Source organism: Oncorhynchus mykiss, chromosome 3, assembly GCF_013265735.2.
Source record: "Oncorhynchus mykiss isolate Arlee chromosome 3, USDA_OmykA_1.1, whole genome shotgun sequence".
Taxonomy (NCBI): domain Eukaryota; kingdom Metazoa; phylum Chordata; class Actinopteri; order Salmoniformes; family Salmonidae; genus Oncorhynchus; species Oncorhynchus mykiss.
Window position 1 is genome coordinate 13151349 of NC_048567.1, and position 23565 is coordinate 13174913.

General features: G+C 43.5%; 1 protein-coding gene across 5 annotated transcripts in view; it reads left to right on the top strand.

Annotated features, from left to right (window-relative positions):
• Positions 1-23565, top strand: part of LOC118945979 (ETS domain-containing transcription factor ERF-like) — a 56383-nt gene that overhangs the window by 29506 nt on the left and 3312 nt on the right. For 3 of the 5 annotated variants that reach the window (XM_036969613.1, XM_036969623.1, XM_036969618.1), the window contains 4 exons: positions 13986-14104; positions 14937-15171; positions 18876-19059; positions 21083-21212. In XM_036969613.1, coding sequence (XP_036825508.1) covers positions 13986-14104; positions 14937-15171; positions 18876-19059; positions 21083-21212 — 668 coding nt within the window. The remainder of the gene's footprint in view (positions 1-13985; positions 14105-14936; positions 15172-18875; positions 19060-21082; positions 21213-23565) is intronic. The other 2 variants (XM_036969626.1, XM_036969629.1) reach the window with 1 other exon arrangement.

The following is a 23565-nucleotide window of genomic DNA, read 5'->3' on the forward strand; positions in this document are numbered from 1 at the left end:
AGGAGGAGAGGAAGAGAAATGGAGGCATAGGGAACAGGGAGAGCAAACGAGAGGGATTAAGAGAGCGACGGAAAGATAAATATAAAAAGCGATACATGACTGGAGGGGTGGACATAGAAAACCTATCAAATGGAGTGTTGGGGGAAAATAGGGGATGAGGGAAGAAAAGCAAGAGAGGTGACAGGATGATATCGAGGGGGATAGACTGAAAACAGGAGTTATAGGGAGGGAGGGGGCGAGAGGTGACAGGATGATATCGAGGGGGATAGACTGAAAACAGGAGTTATAGGGAGGGAGGGGGCGAGAGAGGGACATTTTTTTCCGATGAAGGAACTGGCCTGTCATCTTGTTCCACCAGTACAGAGCGCTCCTATAAAATACGGGGAGCAGGCAGGCCACACAGGGTGACTTATGTGTATATGTAGGCTTTGTCAAAATATCTTTCTGTCTTCCTTCCTCTGTGCTCCCCTTTTGCTCCTTTGCTCCCTTGCTGTCTCTTTCCAGCTCTTTCACTGTTTCTCTCCTGCTCCCTCCCTCTCTCGCTCTCTCTCTTTCTCTCTCTCAGTCCCAGTTGAGTAATCTCCCTTTCTCTCAGACCAGCACATCTCTTTATATCTCTCCTTGTCTCTCTGCGTAGTTCCCACACAGTTTCACAGGCTATGTGAAGGTTTTAATCCCATGAGGATTTATACATGAAAAATAACCAGAGGGACATTAACTTGAGCACACATTCAGTTGCCTCTGTAAATTCTCCAGGTCTGTATCCCGCTATGGGGGGTTGGCATCCTGCACACTATGGGGTTGGAGGGGAAGCCTACTTGGAGCACTCATTAACTATTTCTAAACACATTAGAGCTTTATTTAAGGGGTATTCTGAGTTATGACAGCCCATGCTTTCAGACAGGACAGGCCCCGTTTAGATCCATTTCTTCTGGATTCAGTCTTCAAAATAAGTATTGAAATTCATTTAATGGATCATCAGTTTTTCATTTTGTCTCTCTCTCACTTTTCAATTCATAAATTGGATTTCATTGTATCTCATTTGAACTGACTGAATTCAAATGTAATTGACCCGAGCCCTGCAATATGGGACAACTCTTGCCTCACCCTCATCCTCCACAGATGGCAGGCAGGTTTGGGGGGAGGACGGGTGAGTGCGAGACAGCAGGAGGAGTCTGGAACGACCCAGAATGTATTTATTTTACTGAACAACACAGAAATAGAATCCCAAATCCATTCGTGACTTGCTCTGTCTCTGTTTCATTCTGTCTTTCATTCCCTTTCCCTGTGTGTGTGTTATTTATTTATTTCTCTCTCTCTGTCTCTCCCTCTCAGTCTGTGTATTTCTCCCTCTCTGCTCTTTATTTACCTCTCTCTCCTGCTCTCTCCGGTGGCTCAGGGAGCGGTAACAGAAGTGTCAGTTGTCATTATTGGTCTAATTCAGTAATCCGTCATCGAGGCTCACTGTATGCAGCGTATTATACGCCGGCACAGCAGGTGTACAACGCACTGAGGTGGAGATTCCATTTGACACGCACAGAGGCGAGGGCCGACGGGGGCCAGGCTGGTGGGCATGCTGTGTGTGTGTGTGTGATGCAGGAGTAGTAAAGGTCTTTTGATTTCACTGGAAACAAAGAGTTCTGAGAGGTCTCAGTACAGAGAGAAGATACAGTCACACAGGAGTTCAGAGGGACAGGGTTAACACACACATTTACACAAAAACACATTTACACAAACACACTCAGTTACACCACACTCACTGCCAGACACGAAGCCAGTTGGTCAATGAATAGTCAGTAGTGCACTGAGAGAAGGAAAGGCTATCATACCTATAGTTATCAAAATTACTTCTGAGAGAGGTTTCATTTCTTTGCTGACATCGATGAATGAATATGCATTGTAAAAATTTACGATTTGTCTCCCATGATAGGATTATCAATATGATTAATGGTACTAGATTCATTTTGATAGTGATGATCTGGGTATTATACATCGTGATTATATTAGGAATTTCTGCTCTCCACAACATTGATTGTGTTTCCATGTTTTTTTTTACTATTCACGCTTTCATCATTTATTGACGTTATGAATACACATTTTGTCATTTTTACATTACACGCTTTCCATGTTCATCAACGAGCTTGTCCTATTACCATCTTCTGAAGTCACACTCACCTCCAATTAGAAAGTGTCCAGGTTGAATCAAGATGACCCTAAAACTACAACTCCCATCTCATAGCACTGCAGTCCTAGTTCCCCCGGGGGTCTCAACTGGAGCAAAAGAAGACTGCGTAAATCTTCTTTAGTAAGTTTATTGTGAATTGTGAGGACAGCGTATCTCTCCTTTCGCTCTCTTACTTTTATCAATTTGTATGGGAGCTCCCACCTCTCGGTTCCCCACGGGTATGGCGGGTTTGATCACGTTCTCAACCACATAAGGCTGCAAATCCAGTAACCACTGTAAGTGTTTTAAACAGTTTAAACTATCAACATACTTCACGCTGTGTCTAGAACCCCTACACGTGTCTCAGACCACACCCTTCCCCTTCCCGTAGGCTACTTTACTTTGAGGTTGTTTATTAGGCACATGGTCACGTTCAATGGCATCACGTACAGTCTTATGTGGATATTCAGCTGGTGCATTTTTCAATCGTCTTTCAATTAAGAAAGTTTTAAGAAACAATTTCCCAAGATGAGGACTTGCGTTTCTGTAGACTACCAATTATAATGTATCCAATTTGATCTTCCCATGACCATTCTTCTAGTCTGCTATTTCGATAGAATTACGAATTGTACATGTCATTGTAATCGAGTCCAGTAAAATATAACCAAGAAGCAAACACATTTATGCTTGTAATATTGTCCATAGAATGACTGAAGAGCTTAACCATCACTAGGCGGACAAGGAACGAAAATAAATTAGGGGTTGGCCTATAATAATAACAGTAATAACAAATATTTGTAGTACTACTACTATTAATAATAATAGCAACAATAATAATGTTAATAATAACATGAACAATAATAATAATTGTCCAATTAATTCCATGGTTGTCAAAAAGGGGAACATTTATTCATAAATTGTGAAAATGCACATGATTCGTTGACTAATTACTTTTCAGTGGAATACTTATCAAACATCATGCTTATAAATCAAACACACACACAAAAACGAAATGTTACCACTATTTTTGTGTCCGTTAAATGATTGATATAGCTCACTGATGTTATGAGCTTGTTGTTTCAACATTCAGATATGTAGGCTTCCCTTCTTATTCATCTGTAGAGTGCTACTTTTCGGTAAACATGAACGATCGAATCAAGGCGAAGAGACAGGAGGCGATTGGAGGGGGAATGAAGAGGAAAAGCACCTGTCTACGGGGTTCTGGGGGAGTTCGACCCGCCGTTTCCGTTTTGCAAAAGCTGCGGTAGCGAGGTTGTGAGACAAGACTAAGAACTTCAAACAAACCGCTAGCCCAAACCGGTGGAGGCCAATCCTGATGAAGACAGAAAGAAATGAACAACTAACCACCGTGCATTACCGTCCGACTCTCTTTCTGAAAAACAACACTCTTTCCCTCTCTCATACTTAAAAAAAAAAGATCCAGCAAATGGAGACAGAGGGAGAGAAAGAGAGAGGACTGGGGCAGAAGGAGGGAGTGTGTTAGACAGTGTTGGGAGGTGGTGGCAGAGAGATTAATGGTCTGTGTTGATGTTTGGGGCAGGGCACTCACTGCTTTGGCCCTCCTTGTAATTCTGTACTTAATCACCATCATTATGACACAGAGAGAGGACGGAGGAGAGGGGGAAAGAGTGAGATAGAGAGAGAAAGGGGGGAAACCCAGGACAGATAGAAAACAAGGTGATCAAGGAGGTTGATGAAGGAGAGAAGAATGGAGAGGGGACACAGGAAAAGAGAGCAAAGGAGATGAGAGAGGAGCGATGAAGGAAGAGAGTGGGTACTAGAAGTGTGCTTGAAATATTACTGTATGCTTGAGTGAGCAGGAGATGGAAGATAAGAAAGGGGGGGGGGAGAGGGAGAGGATATAAAACAGGATGAGAGAGGGAGCAGCATGAAAGAGTACGTATTGAAGAGTAGGGTGCCGCTCTGCAGATGATGAAACGCTAATTAAAGTAAACGAGCTACCTGAGCCCTTCGACTAACCCCTTGTCACACTCTGTCAAGAGCAGAAAAGAGTGAAATAACTAGGGAGAGATGGAACGAGGTAGTGGGAAGACGAGACAGAGATTTAGGGAAGACGGAAGTTCTTGATGTTCAATAGTTGTGCCTTTAGGTCCAAGTTTAGTTTCCAATGTTGCCTTTTCATATGAACCATTATGAACTAAACAACTAAGTTTACCCAATACCTCTTGTTATGATTATTTTCTATACTTTACATGGCATCGGCATTGCCCGAATTCAAATAACTTGGGTGATTTGGAAATAAATAGCTACCATTATCATATAGTGTATGTTTGATGTCATGCTTCTTCCACTGTATGGGTTGGGGTGGTTTAACTACATGTCATTGTGACCACGGTGTTCTTTCAGTCATTTTCAGGGTTCATGTTTTACCATAGCTAGTTTTTTTTGTATGTAGAGAGCCATGAAAACATATTAGGGAACCGCGTTATTAAAGATAATTTGTTGTCATCCTGTCACTATTACAATTTGTCCCTTGGTTGTTACCCCTTCATGATATTTCCTTAGTCCATCAAGCATTTTGGCGAGCTATATATAAATCCACCATTCATTATTTCTTAAAGCTCATATTCATTCAATTAATCCCGGGTCTAATTCGTTTATATATTTATTTAGACCATCTCGCTATTCCTCTTTTCCTTTTTTCATCTCTCTCTCCGACGATTATCCTGGCGTCTAATTAGAAATCGATGCTGTTGGGGCCGGCGGGTATTTCCGATGTGTTTGTGGACATTGAGAACAATTCCCCCGAAAGAGAGAGAGAGAGCGAGAAGAAAGAAAGTAAATATGAGGGAAAAAAACACACTCCTCCTCAATTTACCATACTGACAAGCAACTTCACTCCTTCCAGCTATTCTTCTTTTTAAAAAGCAGTAAAAAGCAAGTAACGGAGAAATGAAAATAATATCATTTTAATGACTGGCGCGAGGGATTTGAGCGGGGAGTGTTATTAGAAGAAATAAACGATGAGGGGTATTTCAAAACGCTTGAAATGAATGAGCATAGCTCAACACTAAAATACAAACAAATGTTACCAACAACAGTTTAGAAATAAATGGTGTCGGCTCGGTCACCAATGCAGTATGGAGGAGACTATTCGCCTTCTCAGTTGCATTCTTGTTGCGTAATGTAGGTAATTATAGCCATAAAAAAAACATTTTTGGCTTACCAATATTAGCTTATATATTTACTTATAATTGCGTTATTAATATTATTATATTAATAGCTTTCTATTATTATAACGGTTATTATCATTATCGTTATTATTATGGTTATTATGCCTGTATTTAGTATTCATATAGTTTGCTGAACGTTATTTCTAAATAGATATGTAATGCATTGCAGAATTAAAAAAAAAAAAATTCCTCTGCCTGACTCGGTCTGTGCCTCTGCGCCTGTCTGCTCTATTCCGATACCGATCCAGAGTCTCTTCCGGTCGGCGCGTCCGGTGGAGAGGAGTCGGCAGAGGCGACGGGTTAGCAGTATTACTGCCGGAGCAATCGAACCTAAACGAATTAGGAACCCCAGATGCCGGTCTGGGAGAACATTTTAAAACGAAGTGAAAAGGGAATGAGGGTGCGCCCTTTTATTAGTTAAGCTCACACCAGCACCGTTATTTCTCTACCCATAATCAGTTTGCAGCTTTTAGCTGTTTTTTGTTGTTGACCCTTACAACGAAATCTCTCTCTCTATCTATCTCTCTCGTGCTGTATTCGGACTTTGTGGAATTCAATGTCAGGAAATGTGAAATTGGGGAATACATTCATCTTTTAGCAATAATGAAAAATAAAATAAGTTGTTTTTCTCGGTGTTGCCTCATATTTCGTCAGTCCCTCTGATGCTTTACTTGGCAAAGGCAATCTGCTGGTGTGTGTGTGCCTCTGTTCGTTGGTTTGGTATTTGAGTCAGTCGGTGCATGCATGTCTGTCAGTCCATCTCGCCATCTCGCGCGCTCATTAAACGTCCCTCTCCCCCTTCCCCGCGTGTTTGTGCTCCCACTCCCGCCCTCCTTCCTCCTCGCCTCGCTCCTTGCCCATGGCTATATGATCGTGAAAAATGTGTTTACAAAACTCGCTCTCTCACAGATCAAACCGCACGCGAATCAAAGACTTGGAGAGAGAAAGAGAGGGGAGAGAGAGAAAGAGAGGGGAGGGAAGAGAGGTGTGTGTGTAATTTAAAAAATCTGTTTTTTTTCCTTGTGCATGTGGATGTCTGCACATGGCTCCTTTGGCAATACAATATCTTTAAGCCCAAAACAACTGTTTGTGTTTCATAGTTAAACATGAGACATAATGTAATATTGATGGCTCCTTGACACACTAACACGGTGAAACACGGCCTGTCTCAGTTCAGTTGATCATTAGTGTGTATTACACGCCAGTACAATGTTGCGCTAACAAGCACCTGTTGTCATCTATAGTTGAGCGTTCAGAGGTGTGACACGAATTGGTTTAATTGACAGTTGGAGAAGCATATGCTGTTTTGTTTTACTTCTCATGTTGCTGTTAGGCCAGTCGTGTGTGTGGTGCTCAGGTATGTATGGGTATGGAGATGGGAGATGGAGGGAGGGAGAGTAGGAGTCATAACAAAACAAGGGACTGAATTTAGAAGTGGGTAATACAATACAGTATTGATGGACCAATGGGGAGAGGAAGAGGAAGAAATAAAGAGAGTGACTTGGCAAGACACAGAAGAGGATGAGGAAGAAAAGAGTGTCAGAGGAGAGTGAAGGGGTAAAGAGAGGGGGATGAGAGACGGGGAGGGAGGGGCAGACAGACAAGTGGGGGAGTGATTATAGCAGGGTTTATGTATGAGCTATTGATTTAGTCGGTGGTGACTTCTTGAGTGGTTAATTCGGGAAGTGAGAGCGATAGAGAGAGTAACTCACTGACCAGGGAGGAGGAGGGATAAATAGAGAGGGGGGTAGAGAGCAGGGAAGAGAAGGATAAGGAGGAAAGAAGGGTCTGTAACAAGTGCATCTCCTCATGGGGTGAAATCATTGACAACGGCAGCTTTCATCACAATGCATCTAAAGACAGGTGTTGAAAGCAGGGAGGTACAGTGTTGGTCTCGCAGGATGGAGTTAAAAGTGTCGTTTTTCTGCTGAACTTTGACCTCTGAATCCCATAACTGTCTGTGTCTGAAATTACACACTATTTCCTTTAAAGTGCACTATTTTGACTGCTGAAAGTGGTGCACACTAAATGAAATTGAATGCCATTTTGATCCCCTAATCTGACAAACCACAATGCAGGGTTTAAGTAGGCTACATTCTGGTCAACGAAGAAAATATTATGTTCAAATGTCAGATTTTTCCATAAAACAGTTGTTTTTAATGAACAAGTTTGATAGCTTTTGGTATCTTTCAAATCTCTCTCTCTCACACACACCTTCCCTGTTTACCTTCAGGATAGGGTGAAGTTGAGCCCATAGGACACTCATCTGCTCTATAGCAACAACAGATGGTTCTCCTGTTCTCACTGGCTTATCCTGTCTGGAGGAGTCAACATCAACCCTAACCCCAAATCCCTAAACTTAAACCTAACCATAGCCCCAATTGTAACCCTAAACATAAGCCCTAAACCTAAAATAGCGATTTCCTTGTGGGGATCAGCGAAATGTCTGCACTTGTCCGAACTTCGGGTCCCCACAAGGATAGTAAAACCAAACCATTCACACAGACACGCACACACACCTTGCATCTGGAAGTAGTCATTTGCTGTTAATCAAACTCTGTGAAATTGCCTCACCATGAAATATATTTCGTGTATACGTTTGTAGACTTAATCATGTATGTACGCATGTCTCTTTGTGTGTACTAGACGTGAATATGCGTGTCTCCGCTTGTGTGAAGTTTAAGGTCCGCTCGCCAGAGCAGTTTCTTTTCCTCTTTCTCTTTCACACTCTCTTCGCGCAGGTTTTGATCTCTCAGCCGCGAGATCAAAGGCGCTCTCTGGCTATTAGTCAGCGCAAGCCATTGATCCCTCATCGATCCACGCGAGACACAGCCGCCCCGTGAACACCGTACTAGGCTCCCCAAAGCTCTCCCGCGCGTCGGGAGAGAGAGAGCAAGCAAGGAGAGAGGGAAATCGCAAAGGGGGGCAATGTGTGTGTGCGTCTGTGTGGATTTTTCACTGGCACCGGTAGAGCCAAGCTCGAGCTTTTTCTTTGCCGCGGGACATGAAACAATGAGGCTCGAGCCGGTTTTAATAAAGCGCGCTTTCCCTCCTTTCAACTCTGGCGCTCGGCGGACGAGCCGGCAGCGGAGAGCAATCGATAATTAATGACGATGAATAATTTAACCCTATCGATTGATACTTTTTCTTCCTCTTTTTTTCTTCGTATTTTCCGTCTTGTATCTTAAGGCCAGTATTCTGTAAGGTGGTGATACCATATCACATGCAACACTCTCCCTTCACCATCTCCTTAACTTGAGCAAGTTTTCCAAACGTTCGCTTCCTCATCCACATGCCAATCTACTGTATAGTTATTTATAATTTAGCTTCATAACTTAACACACCAGTTAGTTTTCTTAATAAAATCGTCATCATTAGGATTCACATACAAAACTTTACCCCATTTATTTCCCGCATATACTGGTTGAATCAACGTTGATTCCACGTAATTTCAATTAAGTTGAACCAAGGTGAAATAGGGTCTGTTCCCAGTGGGATGACTGTTTGGTGATGTCGATTCACATACACACATATCTCCAAAAGGCCCATAGTTTTCAAGCCCCCAATGCTTTTCGGGCCTAAATTGTATGGTCTTTTTTTTTGTTTCTGAACTGGTTTAGCAGTTTGGGTTTATAGTCATTTTTACAGGCTCATTTCAAGTTCTCCATAATTTCTCTTCTTTACCTCTTCCTCTTTTTTGTTTATTTATTTTCCCTCTCCATTTATCCCACCATTGATCCTAGTTGTATTGTTGTCTGTTCCATAGACCTCTCCACCTTCCAGTTTAACATTTGGACAGCCTGCACATCCTCCTGCACTTTTCTCCCTCCCTCCCTCCCTCCCTCCCTCCCTCCCTCCCTCCCTCCCTCCCTCCCTCTCCTCTCCTACCCCCCTCTCCTTCTCCTCTTACAAACCCATACCACAGTCCCTCTGTTCTTCCACCCCGAGGCTGACCAGAGTGTCAGAGCTAACCAGAGAGAGGAACAGAGGGAGAGGGGGTAGAAGGATAGAGAGAGGGGGTTCAGTTGGGCATTTTCAGGGGCAACCAAAAAAGAAAGATGAGACAGATGTACAGAGTTTGTTTCATCTGTTGGAAACAGAGAGCGAGAGAGGCTAGACTCGTAGCTCTTTTCATATGTATGTGTATATATATTTATATATATATATTTTTTTGTTGAGACCCTACACTTTTTCCATCTTTAGACACCACTGGAGACAAAATGTTGCCAGAATGTCAGTCTGTCCACTTTCCATCTCTGGCTGCTACTCTTCACTCTGCTCCCTCTCTGTCCACAGTCTCTCTATTACCAGTCTTTCTTCTGTTCCAAGTCCCCACTCAACCCCAAGTCCCCACTTTACCCCTTTTCCAAGTCCCCACTCTACTGCAAGTCCCCACTTTATCCCTTTTCCAAGTCCCCATTCTACCCCTGTTCCAAGTCCCCATTCTACACCAAGTCCCCACTTTACCCCTGTTCCAAGTCTCCACTTTACCCAAGTCCCCACTTTACCCCTGTTCCAAGTCTCCACTTTACCCCCTTTCCAAGTCTCCACTTTACCCCTGTTCCAAGTCTCCACTTTACCCCCTTTCCAAGTCTCCACTTTACCCCTGTTCCAAGTCCCCACTTTACCCCCTTTCCAAGTCTCCACTTTACCCCTTTTCCAAGTCTCCACTTTACCCCTGTTCCAAGTCTCCACTTTACCCAAGTCCCCACTTTACCCCTGTTCCAAGTCTCCACTTTACCCCTGTTCCAAGTCTCCACTTTACCCAAGTCCCCACTTTACCCCTGTTCCAAGTCTCCACTTTACCCCTGTTCCAAGTCTCCACTTTACCCCTGTTCCAAGTCTCCACTTTACCCCTGTTCCAAGTCTCCACTTTACCCCTGTTCCAAGTCCCCATTCTACCCCAAGTCCCCACTTTACCCCTGTTCCAAGTCTCCACTTTACCCCTGTTCCAAGTCCCCATTCTACCCCTGTTCCAAGTCCCCATTCTACACCAAGTCCCCACTTTACCCCTGTTCCAAGTCTCCACTTTACCCCTGTTCCAAGTCTCCACTTTACCCCTGTTCCAAGTCTCCACTTTACCCCCTTTCCAAGTCCCCACTTTACCCCTGTTCCAAGTCTCCACTTTACCCCTGTTCCAAGTCCCAACTCTACCCCAAGTCCCCACTTTACCCCTGTTCCAAGTCTCCATTCTATTCCAAGTCCCCACTTTACCCCTGTTCCAAGTCTCCATTCTACCCCAAGTCCACACTTTACCCCTGTTCCAAGTCCCAACTCTACCACAAGTCCCCACTTTACCCCTGTTCCAAGTCTCCACTTTACCCAAGTCCCCACTCATCTGTCAGACCTGATTTAGTGAACTGCAGTTCATTACCATATAGAATCTGATTCTACGTTTCCATTCACAGAAAAGCTCAATAGTGAACTCCAAGGCAGGTGCAGGTGTACTATGGGGTTCCAGGACACATGTTATAGGTGTATTAGTGTAACAGTGGAACAATAGTTGCCAGTGTAAAACTGGGACAATATGTCTCACACTCTGCCTTTTTTGTTATTGGTGATTAGAGTAATCCTTCATCTATACTGTTGTATTGGTTGGCCATCAGTTACGGTCTTTTCTTTGGTCCATTATAGGCTCGTCCTCAATGCTACGTGCAAACCTCTTTGTGAGTATCTTTTAGCCTTTGTCTCCATCTTTGGTAAACAATGAAAATTGTATCTTTCAGTCCTGCGATAAATATGTATGTGTGTGTGTATTGATTCAGTTAGTATCCACTGTTTCAACAACGCCTCATTGTGTGTGCTATTATTATCAGTCTCTACCTGTACACTGATGTTGGTATGTGTGAGTAGAGTATATACGTGTGTCTGTGTGTGTATACACTCCATTAGTCTATCAGAGTGCCTCTGTATCTGCCAGTGTGTGTGCATGAGGAGCAGTATTCCCTGTGCTGCTAGTTATAATGTTTCTGGGGGTGATAGGGGGAACTTGAAAGCCCTGTGCTGCCCAAATCAAAACTAACAAGGAAATGATGGGGGCTCCTTTATCTCCTCTCTGGCCTGGGGGGCTGAGGGGTGCGAGAGAGGGAGATCGGGGGTGGGGGGATGGAGGGGTGGGGGCCTGGCTTCCTCTTTGATTTGTAAAAAATTCATTACCTCCGAAATCAAACGGAAAATTACTGTGCCGAAGCATAACACACAGAACAGGAGAGGGAGGAAGAGAGAGAAGACAGTGGACAGGTGGGAAAGGGAAGGGAGGAGTCAACTGTGGAGATAGGCTGGCAGATAGATAGGAGATGGGTGCGTATAGATTTTGAGGAGGTGCATAGGAGGAAAGAGAGGTAGACCTTGTCTGGTACTAAAGCACCCATATTGTGTGTCCTCTGAGAGTACAGACTGGGGTTTAGGAGTCTATGGCAAATGATAGGATGATGTGCTATTGATGGCCCAAATCTCAAGGGAATAGGGAGAGGCATAGATTGTTGCAAACATAAAATGACATATGGAATCATAGACATAGGAGCTCTATGGCTGTAAAGACCAAATAAATAGACAAGTTGAAATTCAGTGCAGTGCCTGTCAGGTCTCACACATGCTTAAATACTGCTGAAATACTGTACATGTAGCCTCTAAAGATGTTGAAATAATTCCACAACAATATCTGGAAAATTGTTTTGAATGTACTGCTTCCCAGAACGCATAGTTGTCTAAGTAAATAATTGAACAGGGAGTATAGGGTTGCTAGTTACAGGTGAAGATAATTACTTGTGACAGACATAGTTTGCACTCAAGGATGAACAGTAAAGGAGGGACCGTAAAGGAGGGACCGTAAAGGAGGGGCAGTTAAGGAGGAGCAGTAAAGGAGGGGCAGTAAAGGAGGAGCAGTAAAGGAGGGGCAGAAAAGGAGGGGCAGAAAAGGAGGGGCAGAAAAGGAGGGGCAGAAAAGGAGGGGCAGTAAAGGAGGGGCAGTAAAGGAGGGGCAGTAAAGGAGGGGCAGTAAAGGAGGGGCAGTAAAGGAGGGACAGTAAAGGAGGAGCAGTAAAGGAGGAGCAGGGAGAACAAGAAAATGAGGAAGAGAGGAAAAAGAAGAAAGGATATATGCAGTCAGACGGTGGATTCTGAGAAAGAAAGAGGTCTGAAAACACAAAGATGAAGAGAGCGGGATGAGCCACAGTCCAAAGACTAAAAAGAGCGAGAGGGTGAGAGTGAGTGAGATGGTGAGAGTGCGAGAGGGTGAGTGAGAGAGAAATGCCTGGAGTTAGTAATAATAATTTATACAAACACACCTCAATAATTCACGTACCATTTCAATGCTGGAGGGAAAATCCACATTTCACAGAGCATAATTAAATAGAGACAGAGAGTGGAAAGAGAGAGAGAAAGAGATGGAGAGACCAGCATTAAATATATTTTTGCAGTGGCATGGTTTCTTTTCCATTTGAGGTTTGTAAAACAACCAAGATGAAACTGTAATATCCAAACTGTATCCAATCTCTTGAGCTCCTCTCACTTCACTTTCTCCTAACATTGACAGGTGCACATCCTTAGTATTTCCCCATTCACCCCCACAGTTGTCTAATGTGCACAGTCGAATTACAACTCTGTCTTTAGTCATATTCACTCATATTACAGGGTCAGCCATAGTAGGAGCAAAGGAAGGTTAAGTGCCTTGCTCAAGGGCACATCGACAGATTTTTCATCTTGTCAGCTCGGATATTTAGAGCCCACTGCTCCAACAACTAGGCTACCTGCCGCCCTAATTCACAGTTTAATTTCTATATTCAGAGATTATTTTCTCAAAAATAAAATGATGTGAATGTTCAGACAGAAAGACTCTGTGCTGATCAACAGTTTGCTGGCCAATAAACATGTCTGGATGTATTTATTCTGTACATTCACCTGTTGTGCTTTTCACTAGCCAACCCAATTCCAATTTCTGGGCATTTATTTGGCATATTCGATACAGATCATATCTTAGGTATTAGTAATGTGAAAATATGAAAATACAGCTTTATTTGTTTTTACTTACATGGCCTTGGTTCTCAATTTAGTTTCTATTTTTGTAATTGTCTACTCATTGTATTACAAATATGAATTATTTTAATGGATTGTAAATTGAATATATCAGTCTTTCATGTTACGTCTTTGTCAATATAGCCGTTATAACCACTAAACCACTAACCATTTTGGAATGAATCACTACTCCCTACTCCCACTTTTTGATCAAAACAGCTTCTATCTATCACCTCATTATCCTGCGCCTTCTTCACGTTTAAAAGAGATGTTTTAATTTATCATATTCTATACTGTAGGGGTGTCCTCCACATTGCATCAGTTACTGCTCTCTGACCCTGTTAGATCGCTCCATCAAACACGTGACCTACAAAAGCTCTTGATATATACTGTATGTAACGTTGATATAAGGGACTCAAAACCACGGTGTAAAACCGTCCCTCGCCCTTTGTCCTGCAGGTCATCTCTCACCTCAGACTTGTTTAACTCATCCCTCACTCTCACCTTTCTTTTTCGTTTTCTCCTAAGAAATAAAAGTAATTGGAATTCAATTGGAATTTTTCCTTCTCTCCCTTTGTCTCCCCATCTCTCAGGTGTAGTGGAGGCATGGACTGTAACTGTGTCAGTGATCTGTTGCTCACCCCCCCTGTCCCTGCCCTCTGGACTCCAGGTGAGGCAAGCAGGATTGGGGCACTTTTTTGCGGAAGCCGGGGTACGTGGTTTGGGGAGTTGGGGATTTTATTAGGGTTGTGGAGGAACATTTGATTAGCATTTGGGGGAGGGCAGATACCAGTTATACACTAAGGGGAGATGTACAATGTGCTGTACCTGTGCAATGTTTGGTGTTAGATGTTATTATCAGCAGGAATAAAATAGACAACAAAAAATCTTGATGCTAATTTACCAAACTGTCTTTATTTACACTTCAACTTAATGCTTTATTCCTACCGCTTAACCTTTATGTACCTATTTGTAGTAGGTTTACCTGTATTCCCTTGCATACTTTTTCCCTGTGTTACTGCTTAGTACACCAGGCCTTTGATAGCTAGTGTTTTCCAATGGTCAATATGTATACTCCAACAAGTCTGCATTATAAAGATCATTTTTATATTTGAATGACAAAAAAACTTACCACACACATCAGTGAACAAATAGCGTTTCTAATTTCTTAGGATTCCTGTTTCTTTACTTATTCTGCAAGGCAATTAGCCAGAATTTTTGTTCAATTGATGAGCTATTTAATTATGTTAAAAGTGTACGGCAGCAGGCAGTTAGAATTCAAGTATTATCAAAATGTAAGTAGCATCCATCAACTCCGAAAGAGAGTAGAAATCTAACTGACCAGCTAGCGGGTCCAAGCTAGAGGCCATTAGTAGTACCACAGAGCAACATTGCTGTAAGCATGCTCTATGATATTAAACACATCATCCCTTAACTGTATCACCCCATCAGTCATCCAGACAGCTAGCCCCTTTGGCCAGCACTCACCATTCACAAACCAATGGGCCTCAATCTCATCCTCCCACTCTCTTGCTCCTCCTCAGGCATTGCCTTCCCAGACTGGGCCTACAAGCCTGAGTCGAGCCCCGGCTCGCGACAGATTCAGCTTTGGCACTTCATCCTGGAGCTGCTGCAGAAGGAGGAGTACCAGAGTGTGATTTCCTGGCAGGGGGAATATGGAGAGTTTGTCATCAAGGACCCTGACGAGGTGGCCAAACTGTGGGGCCTCAGGAAATGCAAACCCCACATGAACTACGATAAGTTGAGCAGGGCGCTAAGGTAGGAACTGTGTGTGTGTGGGTGTGTGCCTGTGCATGTGTGTGTTTTTGTGTATGTGTGTGCTTTATTAGATATTTTTTCAGTATAAGAAGCCAGAAAAAGTAGCAGTATTCATTTGTAGTGGATATAAGTCCTACGTGTCTCATTCATCTTCTCCCTCCATGTCAGTAAAAATGGAAAGAAAAATCTGATGTTTTTTCCTTAAATGTCAATACCCTTGATTCCACTTTATTTTCCAATGTCCAAATGGATAAGTTCACTATTAAACCTCTATATAAAAAATTCAATAAGAATCCCCCATGTAAAATAGCTTAGATTTAGACCTACCGAGAATAAATGAAGTCCTTCTGCCTTCTCAGAAATACTTGGCTCAAAACTCTACGCATTGCTATGTGATTTAAGCTATAGCCCTGCTACCTATTCTGCTATGGATCATTCTATTGAATTTACCCCGCACCCCACCGCTACTCGTTACTTGCTTATGCAAATCAAATGACAATACACACACACACACACACACACACACTGTTACCCACCTCCCTGGTTTCCCCTGCCCTCTCGTTAATGGGGGCTGTCGTAGGGGTCTAATTGTTATGAATTGGCTGGGGCCATAATTAGCCTTCTTGATTAGCCTAGCTTAATTGCTCAATTAAGGTCCGCGGCACAATTGCCACGCAAAGCAAAAGTGTACAAATCATTGCGAGGGCCCGAACCGTTTGTGGTGGATACATACTGTGATATACATACTGATATACATACTGATATACATTGTATTTGGAAAGTATTCAGACCCCTTCACTTTTTACACATTATTCTAAAATGGATTACATTTCCCCCCCCCCCCCCATCAATCTACACAATACCCCATAATGACAAAGCAAAAATAGTTTTTGGGAAATTGTTGCTAACTTATAAAAATAGATAACAGAAATACCTTATTTACATAAGTATTCAGACCCTTTGCAATGAGATAGGAATTTGAGCTCAGGTGCATCCTGTTTCCATTGATCATCCTTGAGATGTTTCTACAACTTGATTGGAATCCACCTGTGGTAAATTTAATTGATTGGACACACCTGTTTATATAAGGTCCAACAGTTAACAGTGTATGTCAGAGCAAAAACCAAGCCATGAGTCCAAAGGAGTTGTCCGTAAAGCTCCAGGACAGGATTGTGTCGAGGCACAGATCTAGGGAAGGGTACCAAAACATTTCTGCAGCATTGAAGGTCCCCAAGAACACAATGGCCTCCATCATTCTTAAATGGAAGAAGTTTGGAACCACCAAGACTCTTCCTAGAGCTGGCCGCCCGGCCAAACTGAGCAATCAGGGGAGAAGGGCCTTGGTCAGGGAGGTGACCAAGAACCCAATGGTCACTCTGACAGAGCTCCCGAGTTCCTCTGTGGAGATGGGAGAACCTTCCAGATAGACAATAATCTCTGCAGAACTCCAACAAAAAGGCTTTTATGGTAGAGCGGCCAGATGGAAGCCACTCCTCAATAAAAAGCACATGACAGCCCATTTGGAGTTTGTCAAAGGGCTCCTAAAGGACTCTCAAACCATGAGAAACAAGATTCTCTGGTCTGATGAAACCAAGATGGAACTATTTGGCCTAAATGCCAAGCGTCACGTCTGGAGGAAACCTGGCACCATCCCTACGGTGAAACATGGTGGTGGCAGCATCATGCTGTGGGGATGTTTTTCAGCGGCAGGGACTGGGAGACTAGTCAAGATCGAGGGAAAGATGAACGGGGCAAGGTACAGAGAGATCCTTGATGAAAACCTGATCCAGAGTGCTCAGGACCTCAGACTGGGGCGAAGGTTCACCTTCCAACAGGACAACGACCCTAGGCACATAGCCAAGACAACGCAGGAGGGGCTTCGGGACAAGTCTCTGAATGTCCTTGAGTGGCCCAGCCAGAGCCCGGACATGAACCAATCGAACATCTCTGAGGAGACCTGAAAATAGCTGTGCAGCGACCCTCCAGATCCAGCCTGACAGAGCTTGAGAGGAGCTGCAGAGAAAAGTGGGAGAAACTCCCCAAATACAGGTGTGCCAAGCTTGTAGTGTCATACCCGAGAAGACTCAAGGCTGTAATCTCTGACAAAGGTGCTTCAACAAAGTACTGAGTAAAGGGTCTGTGATATGTGATAGTAAATGTGATATTTCAGTTTTCAATTTTTTATGCATTTGCAAAAAATCAAAACTGTTTTTGCTTTGTCATTATAGGGTATTGTATGTAGGTTGATGAGGAAATAAGGTTGTAACGTAACAAAATGTGGAAAAAGTGAAGGGTTTTGAATACTTTCCGAATGCACTGTGTACAGGTCTGTATGCCTGTGAAGTTGTTACCTTACATCTGCAGTGTAGCTGTACAGGATTTTAACTTTGTCACTGGCCTATTTGAAACGACTTACATGCTTAAAATAGTAAATTAAAGTCTAAGAATGTATCAGGGCAGTCACCAGCTTAATATAATGTGTTTATTCTTTATTAAGTTTTGAGAACACCCCCCACCCCACCTCACCTCTGTACCAACCCTCTCATCTGAACCATATGGCAGTATGTAGTATCTGACAGTGTAGGATTCTGACAGGTGCTGTAGCCTGTGATACCTCAGTAGGTGGCACAGGAAACAAGCCATGTAAGGTTGGAGTGACTGGCACCTGAGTTTGTTTCCATAGAGACACCACTCACATTGTAGTCCCGCCCTCAAAGAGGCACTTCAGTTGTGAATGATGCCAGAAGCGCTGACAGCAAGAGTTGATGTATATCTATTATGCATATTTCTGTACATATACTGTACATGTAATGAATAATATGTCTGTACATATACTGTACATGTAATTAATCAAATGTATTCATCACATGCTTCGTAAACAACAGGTGTGGATAAACAGTGAAATACTTACTTACGGGCCCTTCCCAAATATATTTCATATTTACATAATAATTGCTGTATGTCAACGGTGCACAGCAGGTCAGATCAGGCTGTGGAGGGATGTTTATGTGCTTGTTTTTGGTTTTATTCAGGGACTTATTTAGTCCTACCTAACGAGGTGTGTGTGTAGACTTTATCAAATCAAAACATGAATTGATCAGGGAGAAACAAACCCAGCAGGAGTTCAGCCCTGGAGGACAAGTGTTGTTCCCCCTGCTGTTAAGGGAACACATTACTGTTGACCAGGGCTCTCCAACCCTTCCTGGAGAGCTACCCTGCTGTAGGTTTTTGCTCCAACCCCAGGTGTAACTAACCTGATTAATTTTACCAACCAGCTTATTATTAGAATCAGTTGCGCTAGATTAGGTTTGGAGGGAAAACCTACAGGATGATAGCTCTCCAGGAAGCAGGTTGGAGGGAAAACCTACAGGATGATAGCTCTCCAGGAAGCAGGTTGGAGGGAAAACCTACAGGATGATAGCTCTCCAGGAAGCAGGTTGGAGGGAAAACCTACAGGATGATAGCTCTCCAGGAAGCAGGTTGGAGGGAAAACCTACAGGATGATAGCTCTCCAGGAAGCAGGTTGGAGGGAAAACCTACAGGATGATAGCTCTCCAGGAAGCAGGTTGGAGAGCCCTGCTGTGAACCATCGATGAAAACATGGATATTTGTTTCTAACTCTTCCTGTTTTTTTCTCTCCTTTCTCCATTCCCTCTTTCCTAATCTCTTCCCGGTCACCTTTCTCTCCATCCTCCCCCACCCAGGTACTACTATAATAAGCGTATTTTGCACAAAACCAAAGGGAAGCGTTTCACCTACAAGTTTAACTTCAGTAAGGTGGTGCTGGTGAACTATCCTCTGCTGGACATGGCCAGCTCCCCCTTCCTGCTCCAGAACCACTTCAATGGGGGCTCCGCCGCGCCTGACTGCAGCCCTCTCACACCCGAGGTATGGAGGGAGTAACGGAGGAAGTGAGGGATGGAGGAACGAATGGAGTTTAGGACAGAGGGAGGGATGGAGAGAAAGGGTAATGGATGGAGGAGGGTATGAAGGGAAAAGAGAAAGAGAGGATTGTAAGGACAGGAATTACAGGTTTTCCAGAATAGACAGCTACTCCAAGTTATTCCCCACTGTTAACACAATCCATCACATTGTCTAAAGGGAGCTGTCATTTGAACAGTACATGTTTGAATTCACCAAAACGAAGAGACAAGTTGGATAGAAGACCAGCAGATTCCGAGTACCTGAGAACCATCAACGACAAACATTGGGGAAAAGAAGAGAGAAATAAGGAAAATGAGAGGGAGAGATGGAAATATGGTTGCCACAACTCCATACTTGATTGTTTATTAATGTTGATTTGATTCAGCGGGTCTAGCTAAAAATCCATTTAGTCTCAGGGAACTGCAGATTGTACTGTACAGACTCCTGCTGTGTATTCATTCTTTAGTTACGGGAGGATCAATTGTATTCCGCGTATCTTATCATACATATTTTATTCACTGTTTCTAATAGCAGCAGTCCTGATCATGATAAAATGTTCTTCACTTATTATTTGCCCAGAGACATCTTGAAATTTTTACAGAGATAAATGTTATTGGACCACCAGAGGGGGTTGTATGAATAAAACTGTCCTGTTACAGTTTGTAAAGAAATAATAGATACACGTATTGAAGTAATGGTCTGTGCTCAGGGTGCATATTTCTGATGGATCCATTTAGGTGATGATATATTCAAATGAAACACTAACTGATTCATACTTTCTCATTTGCTTGGATATAGAAATTGTTATGACAATTTTTTTTTTTTTTTAACAGATGTTTTACAAATACAAAAAAATTGACATTGTGATACTAGTGCAAATAGTATAATATCTTTTAATTTAATTCATGAAATCTATTTAAAAGGGAATAGAGTTAACTTTAAATGACTAGTAGAGTCTTTCCTTGTCCTGAAAGATAGAAAAAGAGAGTCAGAGAGAGTAAAGGAGAAACTGGAGAGATGGTTTTAACTTGTCCTTAAAATAAAAGAAGACGTTATCCACCCTTCTCACATTCCCGTCTCGGATGGCCTATCCCTCTGTCATCGATTGAAAATGAAAGAAATAAAAGACAAGTAGATACGTCAGATCAGATCAATGTTCGGTCATTAATGCAGGTTTGGTTAAGCAATCCAGATCATGCAGCTTGGAAGTACAGTCTCGCTTTTCAAACTTGGAGCTGAGGGGTGACAGAAATTATTGATCCCAGCTCTTCTAAAAAAAGAGAAATCCTCCCTCTCTCTCTCTGTCTCCCTCGACTCTGTGTGATTTAACCGTTTCGTTTGTTTGGCTACCTTTCTCTTTCCTGTTTTAAAGCACTTCTACACACACACACACACACACACACACACACACACACACACACACACACCTCATGAGCACACACACACATACATACATTCTCCCCTCTCTCTCTCTCTCTCTCTCTCTTACCCCACACCTATTATGTTGTTTAGTCTCTCTCTCCCTTCCATCAATCCTTTCCCTCCTTTGTCCCTGCACACTCTTCCCTCCTCGAAGGGCGCCCAATCCCTCTATCTCTCGTAGTTTAGCCTTTGTGCCCACTTAATCGTTGGCCTCCATTTGACTCTGTACTTCTCCTGGCTTTGAGTCTTTGAGCCTCTGTGTCCTCCTACCTCCTCTCCTCATCTTCTCCTCTGTTCTCCCCTCTCCTCTCCCTCTCAGTCCCCTGGCACTTCCTTTTATCCTGTCCTTGCTGTGACTGTTGGTGTGTTTGCACCACACACTACAGGGTGCCATCTCCATCAAATGACTTACCCTAAATACATGGTGATTTAAAGAGGAGGTTGATCCTAAAGACAAGTCTAGTTTTTCTTTGCTGGTTAAATGAATTGCTATTAAATGCTTAAATGACATGAGCAGATTCTAATGTTTTTTGTTCTGTCTCTCTGTCTTCCCTCTTTCTCCCAGGCCCTGCAGTCACTGTTCCCTCGTTTGCCAGAGTCAGGGAGAGGAACCTCCCTGTTTGATCGAGTGGCCACAGCCCCGGGACCAGAGGGAGATAAACTGAGACTGGACACATTCCCCTTCCTCAGCTCAGGTGAGAGAGAGAGAAGAAGCGAGATAAGAGGCGAGAGGTTAGAGGGGTGACAGCGGTAAAAATAAGGCAGAAGATGATTGAGAAAAATGAGAGAGGGAAGGTAAAGAACAGAGGAGAGAGGGAAGGTAAAGAACAGAGGAGAGAGGGAAGGTAAAGAACAGAGGAGAGAGAGAGAAGGTAAAGAACAGAGGAGAGAGAGAAGGTAAAGAACAGAGGAGAGAGGGAAGGTAAAGAACAGAGGAGAGAGGGAAGGTAAAGAACAGAGGAGAGGGAAGGTAAAGAACAGAGGAGAGAGGGAAGGTAAAGAACAGAGAAAAGCGGGAAGGTAAAGAACAGAGGATAGAGGGAAGGTAAAGAACAGAGGAGAGAGGGAAGGTAAAGAACAGAGGAGAGAGGGAAGGTAAAGAACAGAGGAGAGAGGGAAGGTAAAGAACAGAGGAGAGAGGGAAGGTAAAGAACAGAGGAGAGAGGGAAGGTAAAGAACAGAGGAGAGAGGGAAGGTAAAGAACAGAGGAGAGAGGGAAGGTAAAGAACAGAGGAGAGAGGGAAGGTAAAGAACAGAGGAGAGAGGGAAGGTAAAGAACAGAGGAGAGAGGGAAGGTAAAGAACAGAGAAAAGCGGGAAGGTAAAGAACAGAGGAGAGAGGGAAGGTAAAGAACAGAGGAGAGAGGGAAGGTAAAGAACAGAGGAGAGAGGGAAGGTAAAGAACAGAGGAGAGAGGGAAGGTAAAGAACAGAGGAGAGAGGGAAGGTAAAGAACAGAGGAGAGAGGGAAGGTAAAGAACAGAGGAGAGAGGGAAGGTAAAGAACAGAGGAGAGAGGGAAGGTAAAGAACAGAGTAGAGAGGGAAGGTAAAGAACAGAGTAGAGAGGGAAGGTAAAGAACAGAGTAGAGAGGGAAGGTAAAGAACAGAGGAGAGAGGGAAGGTAAAGAACAGAGGAGAGAGGGAAGGTAAAGAACAGAGGAGAGAGGGAAGGTAAAGAACAGAGGAGAGAGGGAAGGTAAAGAACAGAGGAGAGAGGGAAGGTAAAGAACAGAGGAGAGAGGGAAGGTAAAGAACAGAGGAGAGAGGGAAGGTAAAGAACAGAGGAGAGAGGGAAGGTAAAGAACAGAGGAGAGAGGGAAGGTAAAGAACAGAGGAGAGAGGGAAGGTAAAGAACAGAGGAGAGAGGGAAGGTAAAAAACAGAGGAGAGAGGGAAGGTAAAGAACAGAGGAGAGAGGGAAGGTAAAGAACAGAGGAGAGAGGGAAGGTAAAGAACAGAGGAGAGAGGGAAGGTAAAGAACAGAGGAGAGAGGGAAGGTAAAGAACAGAGGAGAGAGGGAAGGTAAAGAACAGAGTAGAGAGGGAAGGTAAAGAACAGAGGAGAGAGGGAAGGTAAAGAACAGAGGAGAGAGGGAAGGTAAAGAACAGAGGAGAGAGGGAAGGTAAAGAACAGAGGAGAGAGGGAAGGTAAAGAACAGAGGAGAGAGGGAAGGTAAAGAACAGAGGAGAGAGGGAAGGTAAGGAAGGAAGGAAGGAAGGAAGGAAGGAAGGAAGGAAGGAAGGAAGGAAGGAAGGAAGGAAGGAAGGAAGGAAGGAAGGAAGGAAGGAAGGAGGAGAACTGATGGAGAGAGGAGAGGGAAGGTAAAGAACAGAGGAGAGAGGGAAGGTAAAGAACAGAGGAGGAAGGAAGGAAGGAAGGAAGGAAGGAAGGAAGGAAGGAAGGAAGGAAGGAAGGAAGGAAGGAAGGAAGGAAGGAGGAGAACTGATGGAAAGTGGAGCCTGAGAATGATAGAGGAAATGAGGAGAGCATAACGAGAGAAGGAAAAAGATCAAATCCATGTTCACTGCAGTACTTTACACAGCAGAGATCTGTCCCTTTACTGCCTCCAATTCACACTCTCCTTCAGGTGAGAGGAAGGGTTAGATGGAAGTGATCTACAGTATATATAATTGTATTATTACGAGGCAGATGCTCAATTAAGGTTTTTAGAATTAATGTCAGTGTAATAATTTGCATTTTCCCTTTATATAATCTTTCAGTTTGTATGTGTGTGTTTTATTTGTGTGCATGTATGTGTGTGTTTTATGTGTGTGCATTTGTGTGTGGGTGAGCATGCAGGCATATGTGTGTGTGTTTGTGCGTGTGTGTGTACAGATGCCTTTGCCTGTCTGGATACTCCATGTGTGTGTTTCAGCCCTGCTACTGCATTGGAATGTGTGCCCTTACAGCACAGTGAGTGTGTGTGAGTTAGTGTGTGTTCACTGTGAACACACTCCCCTTCACATCACAACCTGGCCCCCCTGTTTTGTTTGTCCTCAGGTCCTATTCCCCCCCACCTTCCCTTCTCACCCACCTCTCCCTCCCATGTG